This window comes from Ursus americanus, chromosome 5, assembly GCF_024610735.1.
Source record: "Ursus americanus isolate L20-20 chromosome 5, mUrsAme1.1.p, whole genome shotgun sequence".
NCBI lineage: Eukaryota > Metazoa > Chordata > Mammalia > Carnivora > Ursidae > Ursus > Ursus americanus.
The window spans coordinates 64,332,632-64,353,868 of NC_142131.1; the positions used below are offsets into that span (position 1 = coordinate 64,332,632).

Here is a 21,237-nt window from a genome sequence, read left to right on the forward strand (position 1 = left end):
AGTAAGCTCTTAGATATTGCCATCAGACAGGATGAGATGGGATCCCACCTCTGCCATTTTCTAGCTCTGAGATTAGGACAAGTTATTAATTATTTTCTTCATCTGCAAAATGGTACCAATAATGATTAAAAGGATGGTTCTCCAGATTAAACAAATTAATGAATGTAAAGCTGATGTGAGCAATCCATGTTAGCTTTGACCATTACTCTTATTATGTATTATTTTCTATTCAGAGTACCACCATTCAAGCCCCCACAGCTCAGCCCTGGACTACTTAGGGGACCCTGCCTTCCCAGCTGGCACTCCGCTGTCACCTACCCCAACCCCTTCTCATCTCCTTCCCAAAGATAAGTGATCCTTTCAGTAGGGAAAGGCAATCAGTTCAACCCCCTTCCCCCACACAAACAAAAACAGAGTACAACAAAAATTCCTCCCGCAGTCCTTAGCACAAAACTGAACCGCCCTGCATGGCCTGGTTCCTGCTTACCCTATGCAGCCTGTTTTCACCTTTCTCCCCACTCCCTCTAAGCCTCAGCCATACTAATCAGTCTTCTGTGCGTTGCTGGTGCCTAGCTCCCTCCAGTCCCACCCTTTTGCAGGTCTGGAAAGCTCTGTCCCTGCCGGACCTGGCGCTTCACATCCCAACCCAGAAGCTACCTCAACTAGAGCATTTCCATCTTTTCATAGGTTCACATTCCTTTCCTTTCGATGTATTTAGCTCACTGAACGCATGGCCTACTTAAAGGATAACTTCCGACTTGCTTACTAACTTTAAGTTTGGGGAGGATACAGCTGCCGGTTTCATTCATCATCTTGTTCCCCATAACCTAGCTCAGCCGGGACCTAGGGGAAGAAGGCAGAAAACATTAAATAAATGAATGCACGCAGAGATGAGTTATAAGAGCCTGAACTGCACATTTTCGAAGTTGGCTCCTAAGTGATCCCCAAACGGGCCGGGGCACTTTTTTTTTTTTTTTTAACATTTGGCCTTGGTTTTTGCGTCTCTCCCCCCTCCCGCCCCCCCAGGAACAGCCCGGGTGTGGCTACCCTGCACAGGGGCGACCCGCTCGGCGGTGAGCTCCACGGAAGCAGCGGGAGAGGCGGCTGGACGGGACGGAAGTGCGAAGTACGGGGCGGGGGCCGGGCCGGCTCGGGCGGAAGTGCCGGGCTCCGGGCGGAAGCAGCGACGTAGGCGGCGGGCGGCTCAGGTGGGTGCGGGTGGCCTGGCGACGGCTGGCGGGGTCTCCGGCTCCCCCCCCACCCCGGAGCCGGCGCGCGGGCGGGAGGAGGGGAACGCGAACCCTTCGCTGTGCCACACGCTGCCAATTTCGATTGTCGTTAGAGGGAATTTAATTAAACCGGGAGCCATAAATCCATGAACCTCCGGGGGGAGATTATAGGCATTTGTGTGTCTGCGTGTGTGTGTGTGTGTGTGTGTGTGTGTGTGTGTGTGCGTGCGCGCGCGATGGCGCTCTAGGAAGTGAACAAAGTAACGAGCGGGAAAAGGCAGCTTTTTGAGAGGAAGCGGAAAACATTTCAGTTTCACGCGTCTTCCAGTTTCTCACAGATGCCCCGTCCCGGGTTTAATTAATTCTGTGAAGTGTCAGTATAATTTCAATTGGCAGCCCGCTGAGATGACTGTCTTTATTTTAAAGAAATATTTTTGAGCAGCCATGTTGACCTTTAATTGGGGGTGAAAAGGTTGAAAGGTGCTGTAGGGAACGTTGTGAGTCCCGGGGCTTTCTTGACCTCCACCCTGCTTTACTGGCGAAAGCGGACCCCTGGGTGGTGAACAGTGTGAGAATAAATCAGAGACTGTACAGTTCTCAACAAATGCTTAGCCTCGGGAATAGACAAGTGCCCTGTTTCTAATGCTGTCTTTAACAAGGTTTTTGCCAGGATGATCGTTATTCTTGTTTCTTAATATTATTTCATATAGTACTTCATACTGTAGGGCACTTTAAATATATACACATATACATACACACACACACACACACACACACACACACACAGTATGGCCCAGCTTGACCCCAAGCTATAAGCTCCTCCAGGATAGGAATAGTGTCTACAACCTGTTATACCCCCAACACTTTCTAGCACATTTCCCAACATAAGCAGGGCTCCTGTAACTACGCATTGCCTTGGTTAAAACAGCCACTGGAATCATGTCTCAGTGTGCATGGCTCTGTACAAGCTGGGGTATCTATTACAGGCCACAGTCTCATTTAGTAATTATATGAATGAAGAATTGCTTATGAAAATGTGTATGAAAAACTCTGCCAGTATTCGGAGCTGTATACACTGAGATTTGAAACACTTGGGAAAAAATGTCTCCCCTGCAAATACTGAGTGATTATTGTAACATCAGGGTAAGGGAGAACTAAGTCATGGTTCTGTGTAAAGTGTCACAGCCTAATACCCTGGGTCCTGTTCTGCTGAAGAATTGTGTGGAACCAGAAAGTTCCAGGTGTGAAAATTAAGATTGGTGGTGCTTTAGACAGGCGGACTCCCCAGATTTTCTTTCTTCATACTTGCTATGGTCGGGAGTGGCTGCCTGCTAAGGAAGAATCAGTATTTTTTTGTCTCCTTCACTAGAGGAAAAGGTGGCTATGTGGTTTTATTTAGATGGATTGATGGCAGGTAAGGTAATAGGAATGAGGATTTTCCAACTCAGGAATTTATTGGACTGTATTTCTATTTTATTCCAGATGCCTGGCTCTGTTTTACTCATAAGTACCTGGAGGCAATGTGGAGATATGCCTTCAAAATAAGTTATTTTTTAAGTTTTTGTATTTCATAACATGTGCATACTCTAGCTGGCTGATACATTCAGTTACTCTAATGCCAGGGTTTGGGGTTTCACACATAGCAGAACCTTGAGGTAATATGGTACAAGTACTAAGGTTTTTTTATGTTCCTTATTTTAAATCTAATTTTGCCACTGCTTTATTCAAGGAGTGTACATCAGAGGAAGCCAGAAGCCAGCTGGGATAGTTCCTGCATGCAGTTTTAATCTTGTTTGCAATTATTTTGAAGGGGAGAAACCATCTGGATCCAGGGATCCACACAGGTAGCAGGCACTAGGCAGGCTTCCTTCATCCTTCCCCTAGTAGTATCACATAGCAAGTTCAGGGACAAAATCACTTGAGAAAGAATATGCAAAATGAAATATTTCTCATAGATCATCATCCCACATCCCTAACATTCCAGTTATAGTTACAGGAACCTGGAGGCATGGAAACATCACTTTTTTTATTCTAATCCTTACCAAAGATAAGGTTTCTAGGGATAGAGGCAAAATTCAAAATTCCTTCCTATTTAAAAAGATATCCATCTCCCAGGGTTTCAGAGCATTTCACCATTAGTATCTGGTAACAACCATTTTACTGCTATAGGCTTCTCCCCTGCAGCATTGTATTGTTTGTAAATTTGTCTTCTGCCCAAGGTGTGAGGTCCTTAAGGGCAGGAAAGGGATCTTAATCCCTCTTTTATTTCTAGTACCGGCACAGTGCCTGACACATTGCAAACACTGCAAACACTTAGTACATTTTATAGAAATGAAAAGACAGTGTCCCTGAAGGGCGATCTATAACATCATTGGGAGTGCAACAGGTAGAGAAAAGGAATATAAAACAATAACCTTTCAAGAGGTTACTAGATGCAGTTATAAGTACTGCAGTTATCAGTGCCTTGATCAACAGCTTGGAGTAGGGAGTTTATATCTGAGAATCTCTAGGTGGTCACCAAACTGCCTTCCAAAGAAATACGACCGGATCAGCTATAGGGCCTAGGTTGTGTTGAATGGAATCAGCAAGCTGAAAGGCTCCACGAGCCCTGTCTCCACCCTCCATCCAGGCCTGCCATGCTCATCTCCTCACCCAAAGACCTGTTGAGCAAATATTTGAAGACTGTCCTTTTGAAGGTATACCAAATTCTGAGTTTAGCTAGGTCACTAATATCTTCATTTGGTCCTTCTTAAGGACAGACTATATATGGGCACTATTTTAAGGCTAGGTTGCCCGGGTAATATTGAAAGAAAGCCACAATCATCTTTTCTACTTTGCTAATGTTCCCAAGGAGTTCAAAGTTGACAGCTTTTTGTGTTGTAATGGGGCAGGCATGTGGGATACACTGCTTTCTGCTGTTGCCAATGGGACTGCAGCAGAAACCAGAATGTTACTACTGGAAACAAATAAACTTCCTCTCTTTGTTCCTGTACTTTTTCGTATTAATCATGAAATCATGGGGAAATGGCTTCTAGTTTAGTCAGGAGGAAGGACATGAGATTGAATTATTTGATTTTTAACTCTTCTTAAAACACATAGTTCTTGATTTTTTAACTTTTTTACTTTTTAAAACACATAGTTCTTCCAGTCATCCAAGAGAACGATACTGTTATTTAATAGAAATTCAGTCAGCTGAGGCAGCCTAGGACGTAAGAATAAAAAAAAGATCCAAGTTCAGCTCTGTTTCTCCAGGTTCAAAAATGAAATTAATCTGTATCATCTTAGATTTAGAGACCAGAACCTCATTCTTAAAAGAATTCTGCTGTCTGAAGCAGAGGCTTTCCTCACTCTCCATCCTTAAATTAACCCTTAAACACAAAGTGCTGTCAGTTATTTGGTATCCTCTGAGGATTTATGTATAATAAAGCTTTCTGAGATTTTTTTTTTTTTTTTGGAAGAAAGGAGGTTGAACTTAGAGATCGCTTCTAGTTCTGAAAATTCTTTGTTGGTCTCATTTGTATAAAAATAAGCCATTAAATGTTCAAGGAGAAAATACAGAAAGATGAACCAAAAAATGGAATACGAAAGGCTTCAGGTAAACAGTTTCTTTATCCATAAAGCAAGAGGATCTTCGAAGTCACCTCCCAGTTCCAAAATATTAGGATATCCCATGATAGGTGTTAAGTAACAGAACAGAATCCAGAGGATTGTAGAATCTGACATCCCTGAAGGTTGTGGGAGCACAACCTCAAGAGAACATGTTTCCCGACATTCAGATTGACCAGGCCTACGTATTGTATGACAAGTCCAAGAAAATGCTCAAATTTAGTAACTCAAAGTTTCCAAAGTCATTTGCTACAAAATGGCTAAAAATGAATGAAACATCTTTCAGGTCTTGTGTGGTCATGAAGATAAATTCGCCTCTTTGGCAAGATGAATTGGAAATGGTGGGGTATTAGTGATGAATGGAAGACCTTGCCTGGGTGGACAGTTTGAATTGCAAATAGTTGTTTTTGGAAATGGGATTGTGTGCTTTGTAAATAGCAAGGAAACTGGCATTCCTAACTGGGCACAATAAAACTAAGATGTTTTAATGAAATCGCCTTCTTTCTGGGTCAGCATTAAATATCAGAGATATATTCAAAGGGGATGGGTCATTTTGGTTAAAAAGGATTATGTGGAAAGGAGTCAGCATAAGTCCTTATGCACTTTGTTCCCAACCCTGAAACTAGAATGATTTCGCCCTCATCTTAATGCCATCTTTATGGAATGAAGGAATTTTCAAATTGGTTTTTAAACTCTATTAAGCCCTCATGTATGATATAACCCAACCACATTATTCAGGTTTTCTTGGCTTTCAGGAACAGCTTTGCAGCCATTATGTCGTAATTGTACTGAACATTGTTGCACACTCTGAATTCAGAATATGCCTCTCTGGCTCCAGGCCAGATGCTGACTCAGTGTCTTTGGGATGAGAGGAGGGGTGCAGTGTGTGCCAGCCCTCCTGTGTTAACAGGAAATAGTCCAGAATCCCCTTGGGACCCCCAGGGTGCTAAAGGGAGTGTATAGTAGCAATACACTACTGTTTCTGATTAGCATCTTCATTTTCATTTTCTCAGCTGAATGTTTTTCTGGAAACCCTCCCCTGACATTTTCATGTGCACCAACCCCATTACCGAACAGACTCCTCTAAAGCAATGATCTGGAAAGTGTGACTGCTAAGGTCCAAAGATTCTAAAACAAACTCTTGTTTACACTAAAGATTCCTCTCCCCTTCCACTTCACATTTGTCAGCTCGGGAGGCAAACACAAGTGTGCTTCTGGATGTAGAGAAGAATACAGAGATGATGAGGGTCTGTCATTAAAAATTATTTTTAAAACGTGTCAAACAGTAAGAAAAAAAGACATCATTCTTCCTCTTTGGAGGCGCTTTTCCATCCCAGATGCTCAAACAGTTGCAAGATGAGCGCCTGGCGACGCTAATGTCACCTCGTCTACTGGGTCTTTTCTGATGCCAAGGCTTCCCAGTTATGATTGAGGAGCTGGAGAAGCAAGTGTGCAGTAAGCCAGCGCCTTTACACTTCTGCCTGGATCTCTGCGTGTATTTTGGGCCTCTTTAAATGGCCCAGCATTTTAGGTTCCTACAGTTACAAACTACTACAGATTCTTTGGGGCCTTTCGAAGCCATGGGCTATTGCCGTGGTATGTCTTCAGTGTGTCATGCCCCTTCTCTGATCAGCAGGACATTTGACATCAAAGCCTGTGGGCACAGTTTTTCCCTATCTCTCTAAAATGAGAACAGGACAAGGGCTAGCATTTCTTTTGTCTAGCTGATGAAGCTGAAGCTGAAGCAGATGAGGAACTGCCCAGCATTTCAGAACTAATCAGTGAGAGTTCCCTGTCTGGGGTTTATATTTATAAAATCCTCAGCCAGAAGTGCACCCAGGAATTCAAACATGGTGAATTGCAGCTGAAACGATAAGAAGAGTGACTCTGAAACTCTAAATGAGAAATGACCCCATTGGTGCTTAATTCCCCTGACTGATGACTTGTGGGAGCTGTGTTTATTTACATTACATTTATTTTGACCTCTCTACACAAGTTGTTCAGAATTATTTTGGAACAAATTTTGTCTTGAAAGATGATCAATGCAATCCAACTTGACCATTACCTAGGCAGCTTGTTTGATACACATGGGTTGATGTCCTCAACTGGTAAAATAGATGAACTTTTTAATCTTTAAACATATGAAGGCAGGTATTGGGAAGGGCAACTAGAAGGGTCTGTCCAAAACTTATCAAAGGAAAACCTTGACTCCTTGAAAACTAGATTTCAGTGTCCTGTTCTGTAATTTTCTGAAGCCTGAGGAAGCTAAGCCAGTACTGGGTGCCAAGATATTAGCAGGTCTAGATATCCAGTCTTAGTTGCACTTAGTGACATCCTGAGTAGAAGATAAATATGCTGGTTCTTTAATCAGCGATCTCCTTTCTTAGAAAGTCCTATTTAAGTAATACACATAGTCGGAAATTTCAGCTACTTCTGTTTGAAATATTTTTCAGTTTTGCAATTCCCTATTTCTGAGACTGCTATAGAAGAGATTTAAATCTTACTTTTGAGGCCAGTAAAGGCACATTTCAGTCAAGAGAGTCATCATCATAATTTTTTTTTAAGATTTATTTATTTATTTGAGAGAGAAAGAGAATCTCAAGCAGACTCCCCGCTTAGCAGGGAGCCTGATACAGGGCTCGATTCCAGGAACCTAAGATCATGACCTGAGCTGAAATCAAGAGTCGGACATTCAAATGACTGAGCCACTCAGGCGCTCCTTATCATCACCGTTATTAATAACAATGCCTTACTTTTAGCATTATTTTAGTAATAAAGTTAAGGCTGATTTCTCTATTCTGCTTTGTAACTGATACAGAGATTTTTACATTTACTATCTCTTTTGAAGATATCCAATCAACTTTTGCCTTCACTCTTCTCCAACCCACTGCCTCCATCCTCACCAGAAATACCCACTTTTAGTTAAGATGTTATTTTAGGCAAGAACGAGACAGGTAGTTCACTTTAGGGGTAGGCCTTGGTTAGAAGATTTCATTGTTTTGAAGCAACCTCACACCCATCCCATCTGGTTTGTGGTAGATTCTTCCACCACCCCTGTTCCCGTTCTGGAAGCACTTTCTTCCCTTGGCTTCTGTGATGACACACCTTCCTGATTTGCATTGTACCTCACGAGCCTTGCCTTCGCCTCCTCTTTACACAACTTCTAAATATTGGATTGCCTCAGAGATCTGTCCTGGGCCCTCTTCTTTTTTTTGTATTATTTAGATTATGTCATCTGGGTTCATAGCTGTAAATACAGTTCCTAAACTGATGGAGTATCAAATTTTTATCTTCAGCCCTAGCTTCTCTCCTGAATACCAAACCTCTCCTGCCACTCTCTCCATGAGCTCCAACTTGTCCCTAACGGAGCTATCGGTCCTGTATACTCTTCAATCTATTTCTGCCTCAGTTGTCCCCATTTTAGTTAATGGCACTGCCACCCACCAGAGGCTCAAGGCCTGGAGTTGTCCTCACTGCATCTTCAATTCCTCATATCCAATTCATGGCCGATTCTGTTGGCCCCGTTTCTGTCCTTGTCCACAGCACCATCCTTTCTTACCTTGACTGCTGCAGTGACCCCCTAATGGGGGTCCCTACCCCTCACCCCCACAAACCATTCTTTACACAGCAGCTGAAGTAATCTTTTAGAGTATATATGAGATCATGTCACTTCCTTCTTCTAAATCTAATTGTAATTAAAACCTCAACATGGCCTGTGAGGACTTAGGTGATGTACCCCCCACAGACAATTGTTGAGCTTTGTCTCCTGTCACTGTTTACTCTGCTCCAGCCACATGGTCCTGTTTGTTTCTTCCAGTAAGTTCAGGTTGTTCTCACCTTAAAGCCTCTGCACTTACTATTCCTCTCGCCAAAATGTTCCTGCTTCAGATTTTTGTACCTTCTCAGCCTTTAGTCTCAGCAAACCCGAAACCTGCTCAGAGTACTTATTTCAAGGACCTGCCTCAGTTACCATCACACCACCTTGTCTTACTCCCACTCCTCTACCTGTCACTCTCTGATATCATTTGACTTAATGTCACTGGAATAAGGACCCCAGGAGGGCATGTACCTTGCTTTCCTGGTCACCACTGCACCTGGCACCTCTAAAAGCCCCTAACACATGGAAAACATCAGATCATTGTGGAATAAATGGATGACTCTCCTTCCACACCTAGGCTGTCCTAAATGACCTCTAACTCATTCCCACCTCCGTTCTCTTTTCCTCTGACGTCCGTCCTGCATACTGCTGCTAGATCAGTCTTCCAAAATACTGCTTTTATCACAACACTCTCTTGTTCAAAACCCTTCAGTGCCTCCCATCAGACAGACCATGGCACTCCTACTTCAACACCTTTGTGTCTCACGCCAGCTTTGGAATGTTTCCCCTTTTTTGGACATATCCAAATCCTAGATGACTTGGGATCCTGCTCTTGTGAAACCCCCTCTGATCTCAGCCCACAGTACTCCTCTCTTCCTTCCTCTTACAGCATTTAAAGGTGCCCATTAGATGTCCTGGTTGCAATCCCTCCTGTATTTATATTGTTTCACTTAAGAATTTAACTCCCTTCTCCTGAATCCACTGATGTATATCCCTCTATTATTCCTGTTGCTTGCATCTAGTATGTGGAGGTGACTTCTCCATATGAGGATTTTATTTGGAGGCGAAGAAATGGGCTAAACACCAAACAGGATGAAGGAAGAAAAAAATGGCTTAATTTTAATGAGAATTTGAAGGAGGTGGGATATGGGGACAGAACACATATATTGAGTGGTAGATTGGAATACCTTCAGTGAAATTGTAATCTTAGTATATTGGCAAGGCCCACACTTCAAACAGTTAAAGAAGTTAATAGAACAGTGTGTGGAATGCAAATTAACATAGCACCACTGAGTGTAAACAGTGGAATAGAAACATCCAGATACTTGGAAATCCCACTGTCATGGTAATAATTTGAAGGGAAAGAAAATGGGGTTTTATTCCTAGGCACTCATGTGACTGGTCATTCCTTTTGGGACTGATTTTCTACTGCCTTCTCTGGCCCCCTGTATGTTGAACCTGTTGGCACTGAAATCTGGAAATAGAAGCTACAGGGAGTGAGGTGGATTTGTGGCGTGAGAGGCTGCTTCTTGCTCCCCAGGTCTGGGGCATGATGTAGTTTCATGGTTTCATGTGTTATGTGGGATCAAATCAGCAGTCCAAGTCCATGGTCAGAATGAAGCTCTGGTGATTGTCTCACAATATATATAAATATCGAATCATTATGTTTGTACACCTGAAACTAATTAAAATGTTATGTTAATTAAACCTCAACTTAAATAAGGAAGAAAAGAATGAAGCTGAGCATGACACCATGTATAAGTGTGTGGTTAGCTGGGATCTTTGTGGCAACAGCTCATCTCAGCTGGCTCCACCTCTCAAGGCAGTTCGCCTGGCCTGGTCCTCTGGCTGCTGAGGCCGCGGAGCCAGAAAGTCCCCTGCAATCCCACCCATGCCAGTGAGTGAGGGTCCCGCTCCTCATTTCTATTCTGTAGCCTCATTCCTTCCCTGCTTAGCTCCTTGGGTTGACACTCACAATATCTGCTTCATTTTCAGCTTTGGTGATATCCCTTTATGCTTCCTCTCCTTGTCACCCACATCCCAGGCTAGGTTCCCACTTGTTTGGGAGAGGAGGAGCACTGGACACAGGGGACACAGAGGGGCCCCAGGGAGGCGGCATGTGTCCCTGTTTCCCTGGATTAGGTCAAGCCCAGTGACCCAGACAAGTCTGCTAAGAGCAACCTCACCTCATTATATGAACTTCCAGTAATCTAAAATGATGGGCTTTTGTTCCCAGTAGAGGTGTGCGGTGTGTGTGTGTGTGTGTGCATGCGGGCACGCACACATGAGTTTTCTAGTCACTTGGGTAAAAATAGGAACATTAACTTAGATGGTAATGAATGTGAAATGAGGGCTTAACATCTCACATGGCACAAATGACTAAACAGAAGCCCTGAGCCTCTCCTCATGGAACACACGTTCAGCAAGAGCTACTGTAATAGTGTTTGGTTAATGTCAGCTCAGCATTAAATTTACATTATACTCTTGTGAAGAAGCTCCAACATTACCTGTTAATAACCAAGGCAGTACCTGGGCTTATATAGACTTTTTCATTTTGCACATGAACTAACACTGCAGCTTGCTGATGAGGGAATCATGTGAGCTTGGAGATTCGGCGTGCTACAGGATTCTTTGTATGAATAAAAATTCTGGTCAGTGAAGGTCAGTTTCTCTACTCAAGCGAGAACAATGTTGTTTCCCTTCTAATCAGACACACGCAGTGTTTGAAGAATCCAGGGGCCCTACCTAAGTGATATGCAGCCCTAGTCTGGGCAGCTCCTCATGCAAGAAATGAATAATCCTTAATAAAGGCTCCAACGACCCTGGCTTCTTTCTGTACTGTAATCAGTTGCTTTAATGGTATGCCCTTGAGTGCCTCACAGGGAAAATGCTATAAAGTTAAGTTATCTTCCTTATCTTGCTTCAAGGAGGGCTGAATGGGTCCAATCACTCCTCCCCCATGTTGTATTTGATTCTGCCATAAAGACCACTGGAGTCAGCCTCAGTTTGTTGAAAAGCCAGCATTCCCTTTCTCTGTCAGGCTGATCCACGCCCCTGAGCAACAGTGGACTTGAAACAGCAGGAGTCACCATCTTTATTGTTAGGCTGTGGAATTTGTTTTAGGCACATTCTAAATCCAGTCTTATGCCTTTTACTTTTTTTTTTTTGTCTGTGACAAAGGTGACCCAATTGTGCTTCTTTGATATTATGAACACAGTTCTTTTTGCTCATATCACAGAGGCATGTAACAAAATACAAAGGATAAAATTGTGTCTGTGTGTAGTAAGGACACAAGTTTCATGACTAAATTCAATGACATAATCAAAAAGGTGTTGTCCTCTCCCGAGTCATGAGCTAACAGGCAGAAACAGCTTTTCAGAGTATTTTTTTATAATGCTGAGATACTGCTCAAAAATAATAGGACTAATGAAAATGTCACATTGACAGAGTAGCCTGTATTAAGATTTTACTTCAAGAAGGCATGATTCAGTGAGTGTGACATTGACAGCACTAGTGTTAGGGTTTACAGAGTTAGTAAAATATTCTAAGAAGAGTATGATAAAGTTGTAATCAGAGTGTATCATTTTTCATTTATTTCTAGAACTAAGTGGACTCCAGTGTTCAGAATTTTAGCCTTCAGATCTTATTTCTGCCTAGGAGAGGTATAGTGAGCTTTTTTAATATCATACTCTAATATTCTAATACAGTGCTTACAAAGAAGTTAATTTAACAATGTGGTAAAATGCATGTGCCTTAGGACATGTGGAAAATATGCAGGTAGTAAAACTGCATAATGCTAATACATTTCTCCATAAACAAATGTGCCATGTTTAAGTGATTAAGTACACTGGAAAAGGTAGAAGAGGAGTCTAACAGTAGAAGGAGAACTAATTTTAAACAGAATGGTTGCAGCATCACTGAAGACTCAGCTCTCTGGGTTGGGTGAACAAATATTCCAGCAAATCTGGAATGAATAGCAACTCTGTTTACTATGACAGGTTTTATTTGTCTTGGGTGCAACCAAGACCACATGCTGTGTTTTGTCATGTTGGAAATACTGAAGCAGATTTCCTTTGTGAATGTGAATTTTTTTTTTTAAAGCCTTAACACCTCGGTCTCAACTCAGCTAGGTAAAAGCAGTAAGTTCTCCTTTCCTTACCAGCCAGACATCAATAAATCTTAAATCCCTCCACCAAAAGCATGTAGCTGCAGTTCACTCTCCTGGTGGTAGTCCTAGGTCACTGCCATAGATGGCCCCATCCTTCTCATTTCCAAGAGCTATCTTTCCGTCTTTAACAAAACTCATTTTTTGTTTTCTTTCTCCTATATAGTACAGCTCCTTTAATTCTATTCCCTAGGAAGATTTGCCACTGTGGTTATAGAAACCAAGGATGCAGAAGTTTTTACCTAGTGTAAAAATGGCTAATACTCTACTTTCCCCCCTCATTTATATCCTGTGTAGACAAAGCCACGCTTAGACGCTGTTGTCTCCGACCACAATCACCTATGGGAGTTGCTGATTCCACCGAATTTATGGAAAATGTGTATGGCAGGGCTTAACACTTAGTTGAGAGTAGCACAGTATACTGTGAAGTTCTTTAGATCCACTTTCCATCTTGGAATAATGGCAGGTAGCAGATCCTTGTAAAGTGCTCATCACATTCCCTTTTATGAGTTATCGAGATCATCTAGTTAGCTGGGAGACCCAGGGAGAAGGCTACAACTTTAAGAGTGAAGGAAAGATTATTGTTTTCACAGATCAGAATCCAATCTTTTTGTCCTCTGGCCTTTACACTAGTTTGATAGGGGTTGGTATTTTTCTCTAAAATCATATCATTCTGTTTGAAATGAGTTTAAGGCTAATCTTACTCTAAGAAGCCTAGTCAGCGCTAGAGATTAGCACATAATTAATATAGTCATGCTCTGTGGAGCACAGCAGGCAGAGATCAGAGCTGGTGGTGAAAGGGTCGGGACCAGCTGTAGGGCCCTGGCCCACAGTCTTGTGGGCACCCTGAAAAATTCTAACCTTTAGTTATGACATGAGCTCTGCTCAATTAGTGACTGCTGTGCACATTCAGTGTCTGATCAGGGCCAGAGATAAGACTAAAAAGTTGAAGAAAGGTTCACTCCAACACTTTAAATATTCGAACAAACATCTGAACACCTACTATGTACCAACTAATTATAGATGCTCAGGGACACTGGGGCAAACAAGTACCTGCCCCTATGGAAGTCACATTGTAGTTAGAGAGGGGCACAGAGGTAAAGAAATCATTTTACGCAGTTAAAGAAAAAAGAAAACTATAACAAGGCATAAGGATGGAGTGTGGTGGGCTGGCCAACCTTGGTAAGGCAGTCACTAAGGCATGACCCAGGCCAAATGAGGAGAGGCTATTTAAGAGCTTTTCATGCAGAAGGACAGGAAAGACAGAGATCCTAATAAAGAAATGATCTTTAGGTAATCAAGGGAATCTCTGTGGCTGCAGCTTGCCAGGATAAGGGAGGGGAAAGTGAGATGAAGTTGGAGAGAGAAAGTACAGCAAAGTTAAGAAATGAAGATTCCCAAGAATGAATTCATTTTGAGAATACTGATACATGATAAAGTCAACAGTGCATATGTGTTTTAAAAGTGAAATTATCATATCTGTAGTTTTAAGGACAAAGCTGGAAGCTCAGTAGAATAACTAGGAATAAGTAGGCTGTCTTATGTCGAGCAAAGAAGCAAGATGAGGAACTTCAAAGCCTAGTGTTTGACATGCTGCTATTACCAAGCTGTTCGTATTGGAGTACCTCCAGTAGTAACACTAGTACATTTGTGTATGTTTTTTAAAATGATGGCAATCTCCATTTAAAATACTGAAGGAGCTGAGTAGATTTTTGTTTCTGACAAGGCAACTCGACCTAATTCTCCTCTATAGTTCCTCTTAGCACAGCTCTGTGTTTCCCCATCTTTTGCAGCAGAGTGGGTCATGGATCTCCTAAGTGACAACATTAACCTTCAGTTGGGTACTTGTGCTCCTTACTTACTGTTCCTTTACCGTGAAGGTGGCTGTGTGTTGTTGAATGCTTGCCAATAAGAGAAGCTATCTCTGCAAATAAGAACCATCTCAGGAAACCTCCCCATTTTAGGGAATCACCAGGATGCTGGCACAATCGCAGGTGAAATTTAATTTTGTATTCAAATTAACAAACCCATGAAGTTTGCTTGCGGAAACCAAGTGATTAGGCACACAGCTCATCCATAAATATGGATATTTTTCCATTCTAAATTCTGTTTTGTTTGGAATACAGTGACTGTTGAGACATCGTGAAGACTTGCCAAACATCTGGGCCTCTCTGACACTCCTGGAGTCCAAGAAGCAGTTCTCAAGTCTTTAAATTCCACCATAGGTTTGCAGCTTACTGTTCATATTATAAACAGCAAAATCTAGGGCACATAAGTTTACTGGTCTATTTTTCTTTTGGCAGAATTAAGATGTTCTGGTTTCAAGGAAATAGCATGCAACTTGCCAAATACTCCCTTCAACTCCTCATGAGAAATCTCTCTGCCTCTAAGAACGTTCTGCCTGTGCTGACCTTATTTACAAAGGTACAGAGTGAAAAAGTAAAATTACTACTTCAGAAACAAAGAGTGTTAAATTGTCAGGTGAAGAAAGTTGTACATTTAAGAAGGGAGGTGGGGAAACGCTGAAAGGAAAGCAGTGGAATAAACTGTCCTCAGACCTGTCCCTTGACTTTTCAGTTGCAGTTACAGTGGTACTAACTCTGGTTTCTACCCACATGCCACTTTTCAGTGGGTAAACTAGTATATTTAATAGTTACCCGATGCCTGCATTGGAACAAAGAATTATCAGAAGAGAGATGATGTTTATAAATATATCAGTTAGAAATATAGTTAATTCCTGTGCTGGTTATGTTACAAACAGGGAATTGGTTGGTGAATACTAAACCAGTGCTCCCAGAGGAGGTACAGGGTTAGATTCCAGTGAGCTTCTGGCCACAACATTTTTGTCAACTGATCAATACGTAGCCTTGTTTGGCGTATGTTTCTGTTTGAAGACACTGTATTTAATATATATATTTGATTCATTAATATCGAATTCATGGCCAACAGCGCCATATCTCAGGCCTGAACAAAGTTTATCTAACACAATATTTTCTCCATGAGGCACATTCACAGCCTTCTTATGCTTGGAAACACTACACAACACTTCGGCACTCTGACTGGGGACCATTCTAAATAGCAAAACCAACAAAAAGCACAAAAATGCAAAAAGCATGGCACTCAGCAGATCATGAAAGGATACCTGTTGACAGTGTGAGATGTGAAACAATAAGGCGGATCATTGTCTTATTCAGCCTCTGCTAGGAATGTGCACTTTGGGTGACTCAGATTTTTCACTGCTGTGTGCATGTCCTCAAATGTCTGTGAATGACCACAAAAGTGCTACAGATATTGATTTTGGGGTTACAAATAGGTTTTAGTGATAGGGAAATCTGCAAATAAGAAAGCCACAAATAAGGATTGACAAGTACAACTGTACTTGTTTTCTTATCCCTAACAGGAGTTTTAGGCCATAGCTATTTAAAAATTTTAAGAGCTTTTCCCCCTGAAATTTATAACATAAATATCACTTATTTCCTTTTGCTAGTTAACATTACTTTGTGTGATATATAATCAAAAAAAGAAAGAAAGCACAGGGTAATAGACTTAATCTTAGTAAATAATACTCCCAATTCAAGCAAAAAAGTTGTCTTGTTTAATACGTTTTTCAGATTTCAGGCATTTTAGCAATCTGAAAATATCTGATAGCTGTCTAATAACAAAGTTTAAAATAGTTTTTTAAAATTGAATTTCTTGTTGAGAATAGTTAATCTAAACTGCTTTTCATATCCATAAGTATATATTGCATTGTTGGACATTATGGAATAAAAATAATTCATCATCTGCGTCTACATATGAGAAATGTATATGAGAATTAGCCACAAAAAATAAAATAACAGCCCTTAAGGCTAGTGGCACTCACTCAGCATAACTATTCTGCATTATTTTTCAGTTTAAACAATAGCCAAGTTAATCAAAGACATCTGAAAAAAAAGCCACACTCATCTTCCATTTAGCTTAAAATTTGTATTGAATCCTTGATTTGTGTCATTGGGCATATAATAAGTTTGGCCAATCCCTAAGCCATTCGTGGCCAAGAGGGATAAGATGCACTGACTGCCTCAGCCTAAGTCAAGTGTTCTACCCCTTTTGTTCAATGATTCAGTCAGCCACACGCTGAGAGCAGTTCCTCTGAGGCAAAATCACAGCATTCCTGCTACCAGAAGGGGGAGTGGGATGGCCAACCCAACAAATGTCCATTCCATTCTAGGGATAGAGTAGTACGTGCTCTACTAGTGCCGTGGAAAATCCTAGAGAAGGAGGTTTGAATGGTCCGGACCACTGGGTCTTATCCTTTTTTAGTTCATAGGCCTCTTTAAAAGTTGATGAACCTTTCCTAATAAAAATACATATACACAGGATAATTTGCAGCGACGTCCATGTTTACAGAAACAAAACAGAAAACGTGATCTAGGTTCAACTGAAGTTTTTTACCATAAAAGCAAAACATTGGTATATTTGGCACTTCTTCAGCTTGTTCTTGTTCTAACAGCTTTTGCTTTTAAAATCTTGTTGACTTTTTGAAACTTTCTTAGAAAATTTCAGTGTGATTATCTTAAAACATCACAGACTATCCATAATCTGTTTCTTGATGATGCTTGTAATAAATGACGAGCCTAATTCTCTGAACCAGGAGGTTGGGGCCAAAAAGACCCTACTGAAGAAAAACTGCCTTTTGATGATCTGGGTCCCTATTTCAAAACAAGCTGGGAGTTGAGAAGGGGCCTTTCTTTTACATAACAGCTCACCTCTTCCTGTCATGTTAAAAAGCAGGTTTTATATAAGCATCAGTAATGGTGAGTCTATTTTGAGCTCATGCAAGAGAACCTATAGCTAGTAGCTCTTCGTAGAGTCTAGGGCTGAGAAGACTTTAAAATCTGCCAAAGATCCACAGCATTCTCAAAAGGCTTCTCCACTAGATGGTTAAAGAATACAAACAACCGGCACTAAAACTTGCTTGTTCCTTGGGTGGAGAATTAACCTGGGAAGCCTACTGTTGACACTTGCAACGAGAAAACAGGCAGACCATTAAAGAGTTGGTATAATCATCACCCGAAGTAAATAGAGATTTCTGCCTTTTTGATGGTGGGGCAATCACTATCTAACTTCATCTCAATGAGTTTATTCCTGTGGACTGATGAGGAAAAACAGGCAGGCAAAGCTCAGTGCCTCCATTTCAAAACAGACTTTAAGCTATTCTGGTGATGTCAGCCAGGCCAGAAAAGTGTTCCTGACACAGGAAGGACAAAGCCCTAAGACTATAAATCAGTGAAAAATAATCTTCCCTGATATCAGTTAGATAAAGCCACTAACAAAAAATGTAAGCATCTAAACGTAGTATATGTGTATGTATCTATGTATACACGCATGTAATTCATTTAGATGTATGTGGATGTATATGTGATATGTATATACATATATATAATGTATACACACATACATGTGTAACAAAGGTAAGTATCTAAATTTATTATATGTGTATATACAAATATGTATAAATAGCTTTATTTATGGTGAAAAATCAAAACAAAACAACTAAAAAATGCTGACAGCCCATTTACCATGAAACACTAGCTATTTATGAGATTCTATAGCAATGTTTTGCTTTGGAAATAAAACAGTATAATTAACCTGGTAAAAAACAAGCCCTTTAAAAATAAGTGTAATCTGTTTCTTGTGGTTTTTGTCAGGCTGCATGCCATTCCTTGAATTTAATGGCTTTATTTTTTCCTTCCTGTAGGATCCATGCCCACTTTGTGATGAAGCCAAGGATATACTGGAGCCTTACAAAAACAGGGTAACACAGGTTCCCCCCTCCACTCTCTGAAAGTAGAGCATTCCTAGCCAACCTTCATATGCCCAAGTGGAGTGAAGCAAAGAAGCAATTAACATTAGTTTACAGAGAAAAAATTTTCTATCATTCCTAGACCCAAAAAATAACCTCTCTCAGGCTCTTCTGACACTTTAGGACACCTCTTGTTGACAGATACATAGAATAAACCGAGATAAAGCACAGATGCTCACAGACACAGTTCATAGCTCTAGGGGCTTGGTGTTGAGATCCTGTGTGTAGGTTTTAGGGAAGGAGCTTGGCAGTGCCACTCTGGCTGCTCAGGGTAGGCACTGCCTCCAGCATGGCAAAACAAACACCAAACACTATCTTCACTTTTCACCTTTTTTCATAAAAGCAAAAGTCCTCAGATTTATTTCAATTAGCAAAACAGGTACTAATGGAGGTCTTTCGTAACAGCCAAGTGGTCAGATGCAAACTTTCGAAAAGCAGGAGAAAACTGCATTATACAGTGTGACTTTATGTATGTGAAATGGATAGCATACAAGGTATAGATTATCTGCCTGGATCTTTTCTTTGGGAAGAAATTCAATGATTTTTCATTTAAGTTTTCTTTCTATTCTTCAGAGAGAGATTTCAGTGCTAATTTCCACAAAACTCATTACCCCTAAGTGTTTTTCTCTGAGCAGAACTGGTTTTCTTACTCTGACTCTTAATATGAATCAACACTAACTAGCAGGGGCGCTTGGGTGGCACAGCGGTTAAGCATCTGCCTTCAGCTCAGGGCGTGATCCCGGCGTTCTGGGATCGAGCCCCACATCAGGCTCCTCCGCTATGAGCCTGCTTCTTCCTCTCCCACTCCCCCTGCTTCTGTTCCCTCTCTCGCTGGCTGTCTCTATCTCTATCGAATAAATAAATAAAATCTTAAAAAAAAAAAAACAAAAAAAAAAACCCAAAACTAACTAGCAGGTGCAATGTTCACGCTTTCTTTAAACTTTTGTCCCCATTCCTTTTATCTTACTCTGTCATTTCCATGGAAGTGTTTTCCAGTAGCGAACCATGATGGCTTTCCCATCCTTACATGCAAAGCACATCTGTCCTGATTCTCAGTTTCCCGGTTGGGACATATTTTATTTCACCAGGAATGAAGTAGTGACCCGACACTGAATATAATAGGTGTAACAGCAAAATAGCAAAACCGAGAGTTAAGGGATATAATGAAATCAATCAAGTTGTGAAAATCAGGGACATGAGTTCACTTGGGACCTCAGATAGGCAGACAACAGCAAAACCCCTCCGCATGAGAGCTAGTCTGGGCATCAGGTTGGCACTGTAACTGTTGTATCATTTCGTGCTCTCTAAAATACAGAGCTTTAGTCTGTCTCTGTTTCAGTTTATTTTACAGGAGGTGGACATCACACTTCCAGAAAACTCTGCGTGGTATGAAAGGTATAAATTTGACATCCCCGTCTTTCATTTGAATGGCCAGTTTCTGATGATGCATCGAGTAGACATCTCAAAACTTGAAAAGCAGCTCCAGAAACTTGAGCAGCAAGGTGCTGGAGGCCGGAGGACGCCTTCATGATCCTCCACCCACTCTCTCCAAATGGCGTCTTCCTAAAGACATGACCATGGCCTTTCCCGTCCCTACAGACGTTCTGAACTAGGTGGTGCCCAATAAATGGTGACATTACTCTTCTGACTGATGGAAGTATGGGAATAGTGTGGGAACTGTTTACCTGCTGGCATTTTATAAAATGAGAGGAGTGTATCAGCAGCAAGGGGATGATGGAGGATGGGAGAAATCCATTTGTTTTATTTATTTTTCCCTTTTGTATTAATATGGAAGCATTTTACATTCACTGGACAGTGTGGTTTATAGGAAGAAGGCTCTGCATCCCTGCTGCTGCCCTAAGGGCTTAACTTTTTAATGAAAGAATAAATGCTCTTCCACTCAGTAGATAAAGTGAAATGTGAATTGTTAATAACTGTGCACAGTCAATAAAGGGGTGTTTTAACAAATACATCTGCATGAAGCCTATTTCAGTGGGATTTAATAATACCTGTTTAAAATTAGAATTCATTTTAGGGGGGGAGAAGAGAATAATTATCCTAGTCAAAAAGGCTTCATTTGAGAAAAACAAAAGAAAGATTTAAACCTCCAAAATGTGTATAAGAATCTCAACATGCTTCACACGTAGCCAGTGAATTGATTCATAATATTTGAGGGCTGCCTCTGATAGTTATTCACTTGTCATCAATTGAGTTAATTCAAATTGTAAAACAGTATCAGGGTTTTAATATCTTGGAGAAAATTCACTTCTGAACATAACTGGACAGATATGTCATCTAAAGACAATATTCTTCACCATTTTATGTAAAGTGTTAAAAATATAGTTGCACACCCTTATTTATATTTAGTTAAGTTCGACCAGTATAGCAATGGATTCATTTAAACACAAAATTGCCTTTTCCTTTTAAAATCACATCACTGTAATTTTATCTATAATGAAATTCTTTTGTGAACTATTTTAATGAATTTGGATATTGTGAGTTACTTGGCTAGATTTTAATTTGAGCAGTATGATTTAGTCTTAGAAATTATAGAATATTAGAGCTGGCTAACTTTATACATTGTGTAGTCCTATGCCCTCATTTTATACAGGATGAGAAATCTGAGAGTTTCAGGGACTTAGTCTAAGGTAATACAGTCAGTCAGTCAGCTGTCAGACCAGGTTTTGCCCCCTACCCTGAATTTCCAGTACTACCTGGGCTCACGGTACGGATATTATTGTGTTATCTCACATACAACATCTTCAACCATTCTGGACTCAACACAGATTTGGGA

The 21,237-nt window shown here is 41.0% G+C and overlaps 2 protein-coding genes across 6 annotated transcripts in view; one reads left to right on the top strand and one right to left on the bottom strand.

Moving 5' to 3' along the window:
• MEGF10 (multiple EGF like domains 10) overlaps positions 1-21,237 on the bottom strand; it is a 341,217-nt gene that overhangs the window by 299,695 nt on the left and 20,285 nt on the right. The gene's annotated exons all lie outside the window — the stretch shown is intronic.
• Positions 1,094-20,413, top strand: C5H5orf63 (chromosome 5 C5orf63 homolog). Of its 3 annotated transcripts, XM_045794817.2 has the most exons (5): positions 1,173-1,208; positions 12,035-12,095; positions 14,902-15,022; positions 18,339-18,395; positions 19,783-20,413. In XM_045794817.2, exons 3-5 carry the CDS (start codon positions 14,909-14,911, stop codon positions 19,972-19,974), a joined length of 363 nt encoding a protein of 120 aa, XP_045650773.1. In that variant the 5' UTR covers positions 1,173-1,208; positions 12,035-12,095; positions 14,902-14,908; the 3' UTR covers positions 19,975-20,413. The 3 variants fall into 3 exon arrangements, with proteins under 3 accessions (XP_045650772.1, XP_045650773.1, XP_087718467.1); XM_045794816.2 differs by lacking the exon at positions 12,035-12,095 and having other exon boundaries at positions 1,094-1,208; XM_087862341.1 differs by lacking the exons at positions 1,173-1,208; positions 12,035-12,095 and adding an exon at positions 12,117-14,823.

Bases quoted from the DNA above. Each gene is read 5' to 3' on its own strand.
- C5H5orf63 (XM_045794816.2), top strand. From the start codon at position 14,909: ATGTTCTGGTTTCAAGGAAATAGCATGCAACTTGCCAAATACTCCCTT. The intron at 15,023-18,338 runs GTACAGAGTGAA...TCCTTCCTGTAG, and splicing joins TGCTGACCTTATTTACAAAG to GATCCATGCCCACTTTGTGA. The intron at 18,396-19,782 runs GTAACACAGGTT...TCTCTGTTTCAG, and splicing joins TGGAGCCTTACAAAAACAGG to TTTATTTTACAGGAGGTGGA.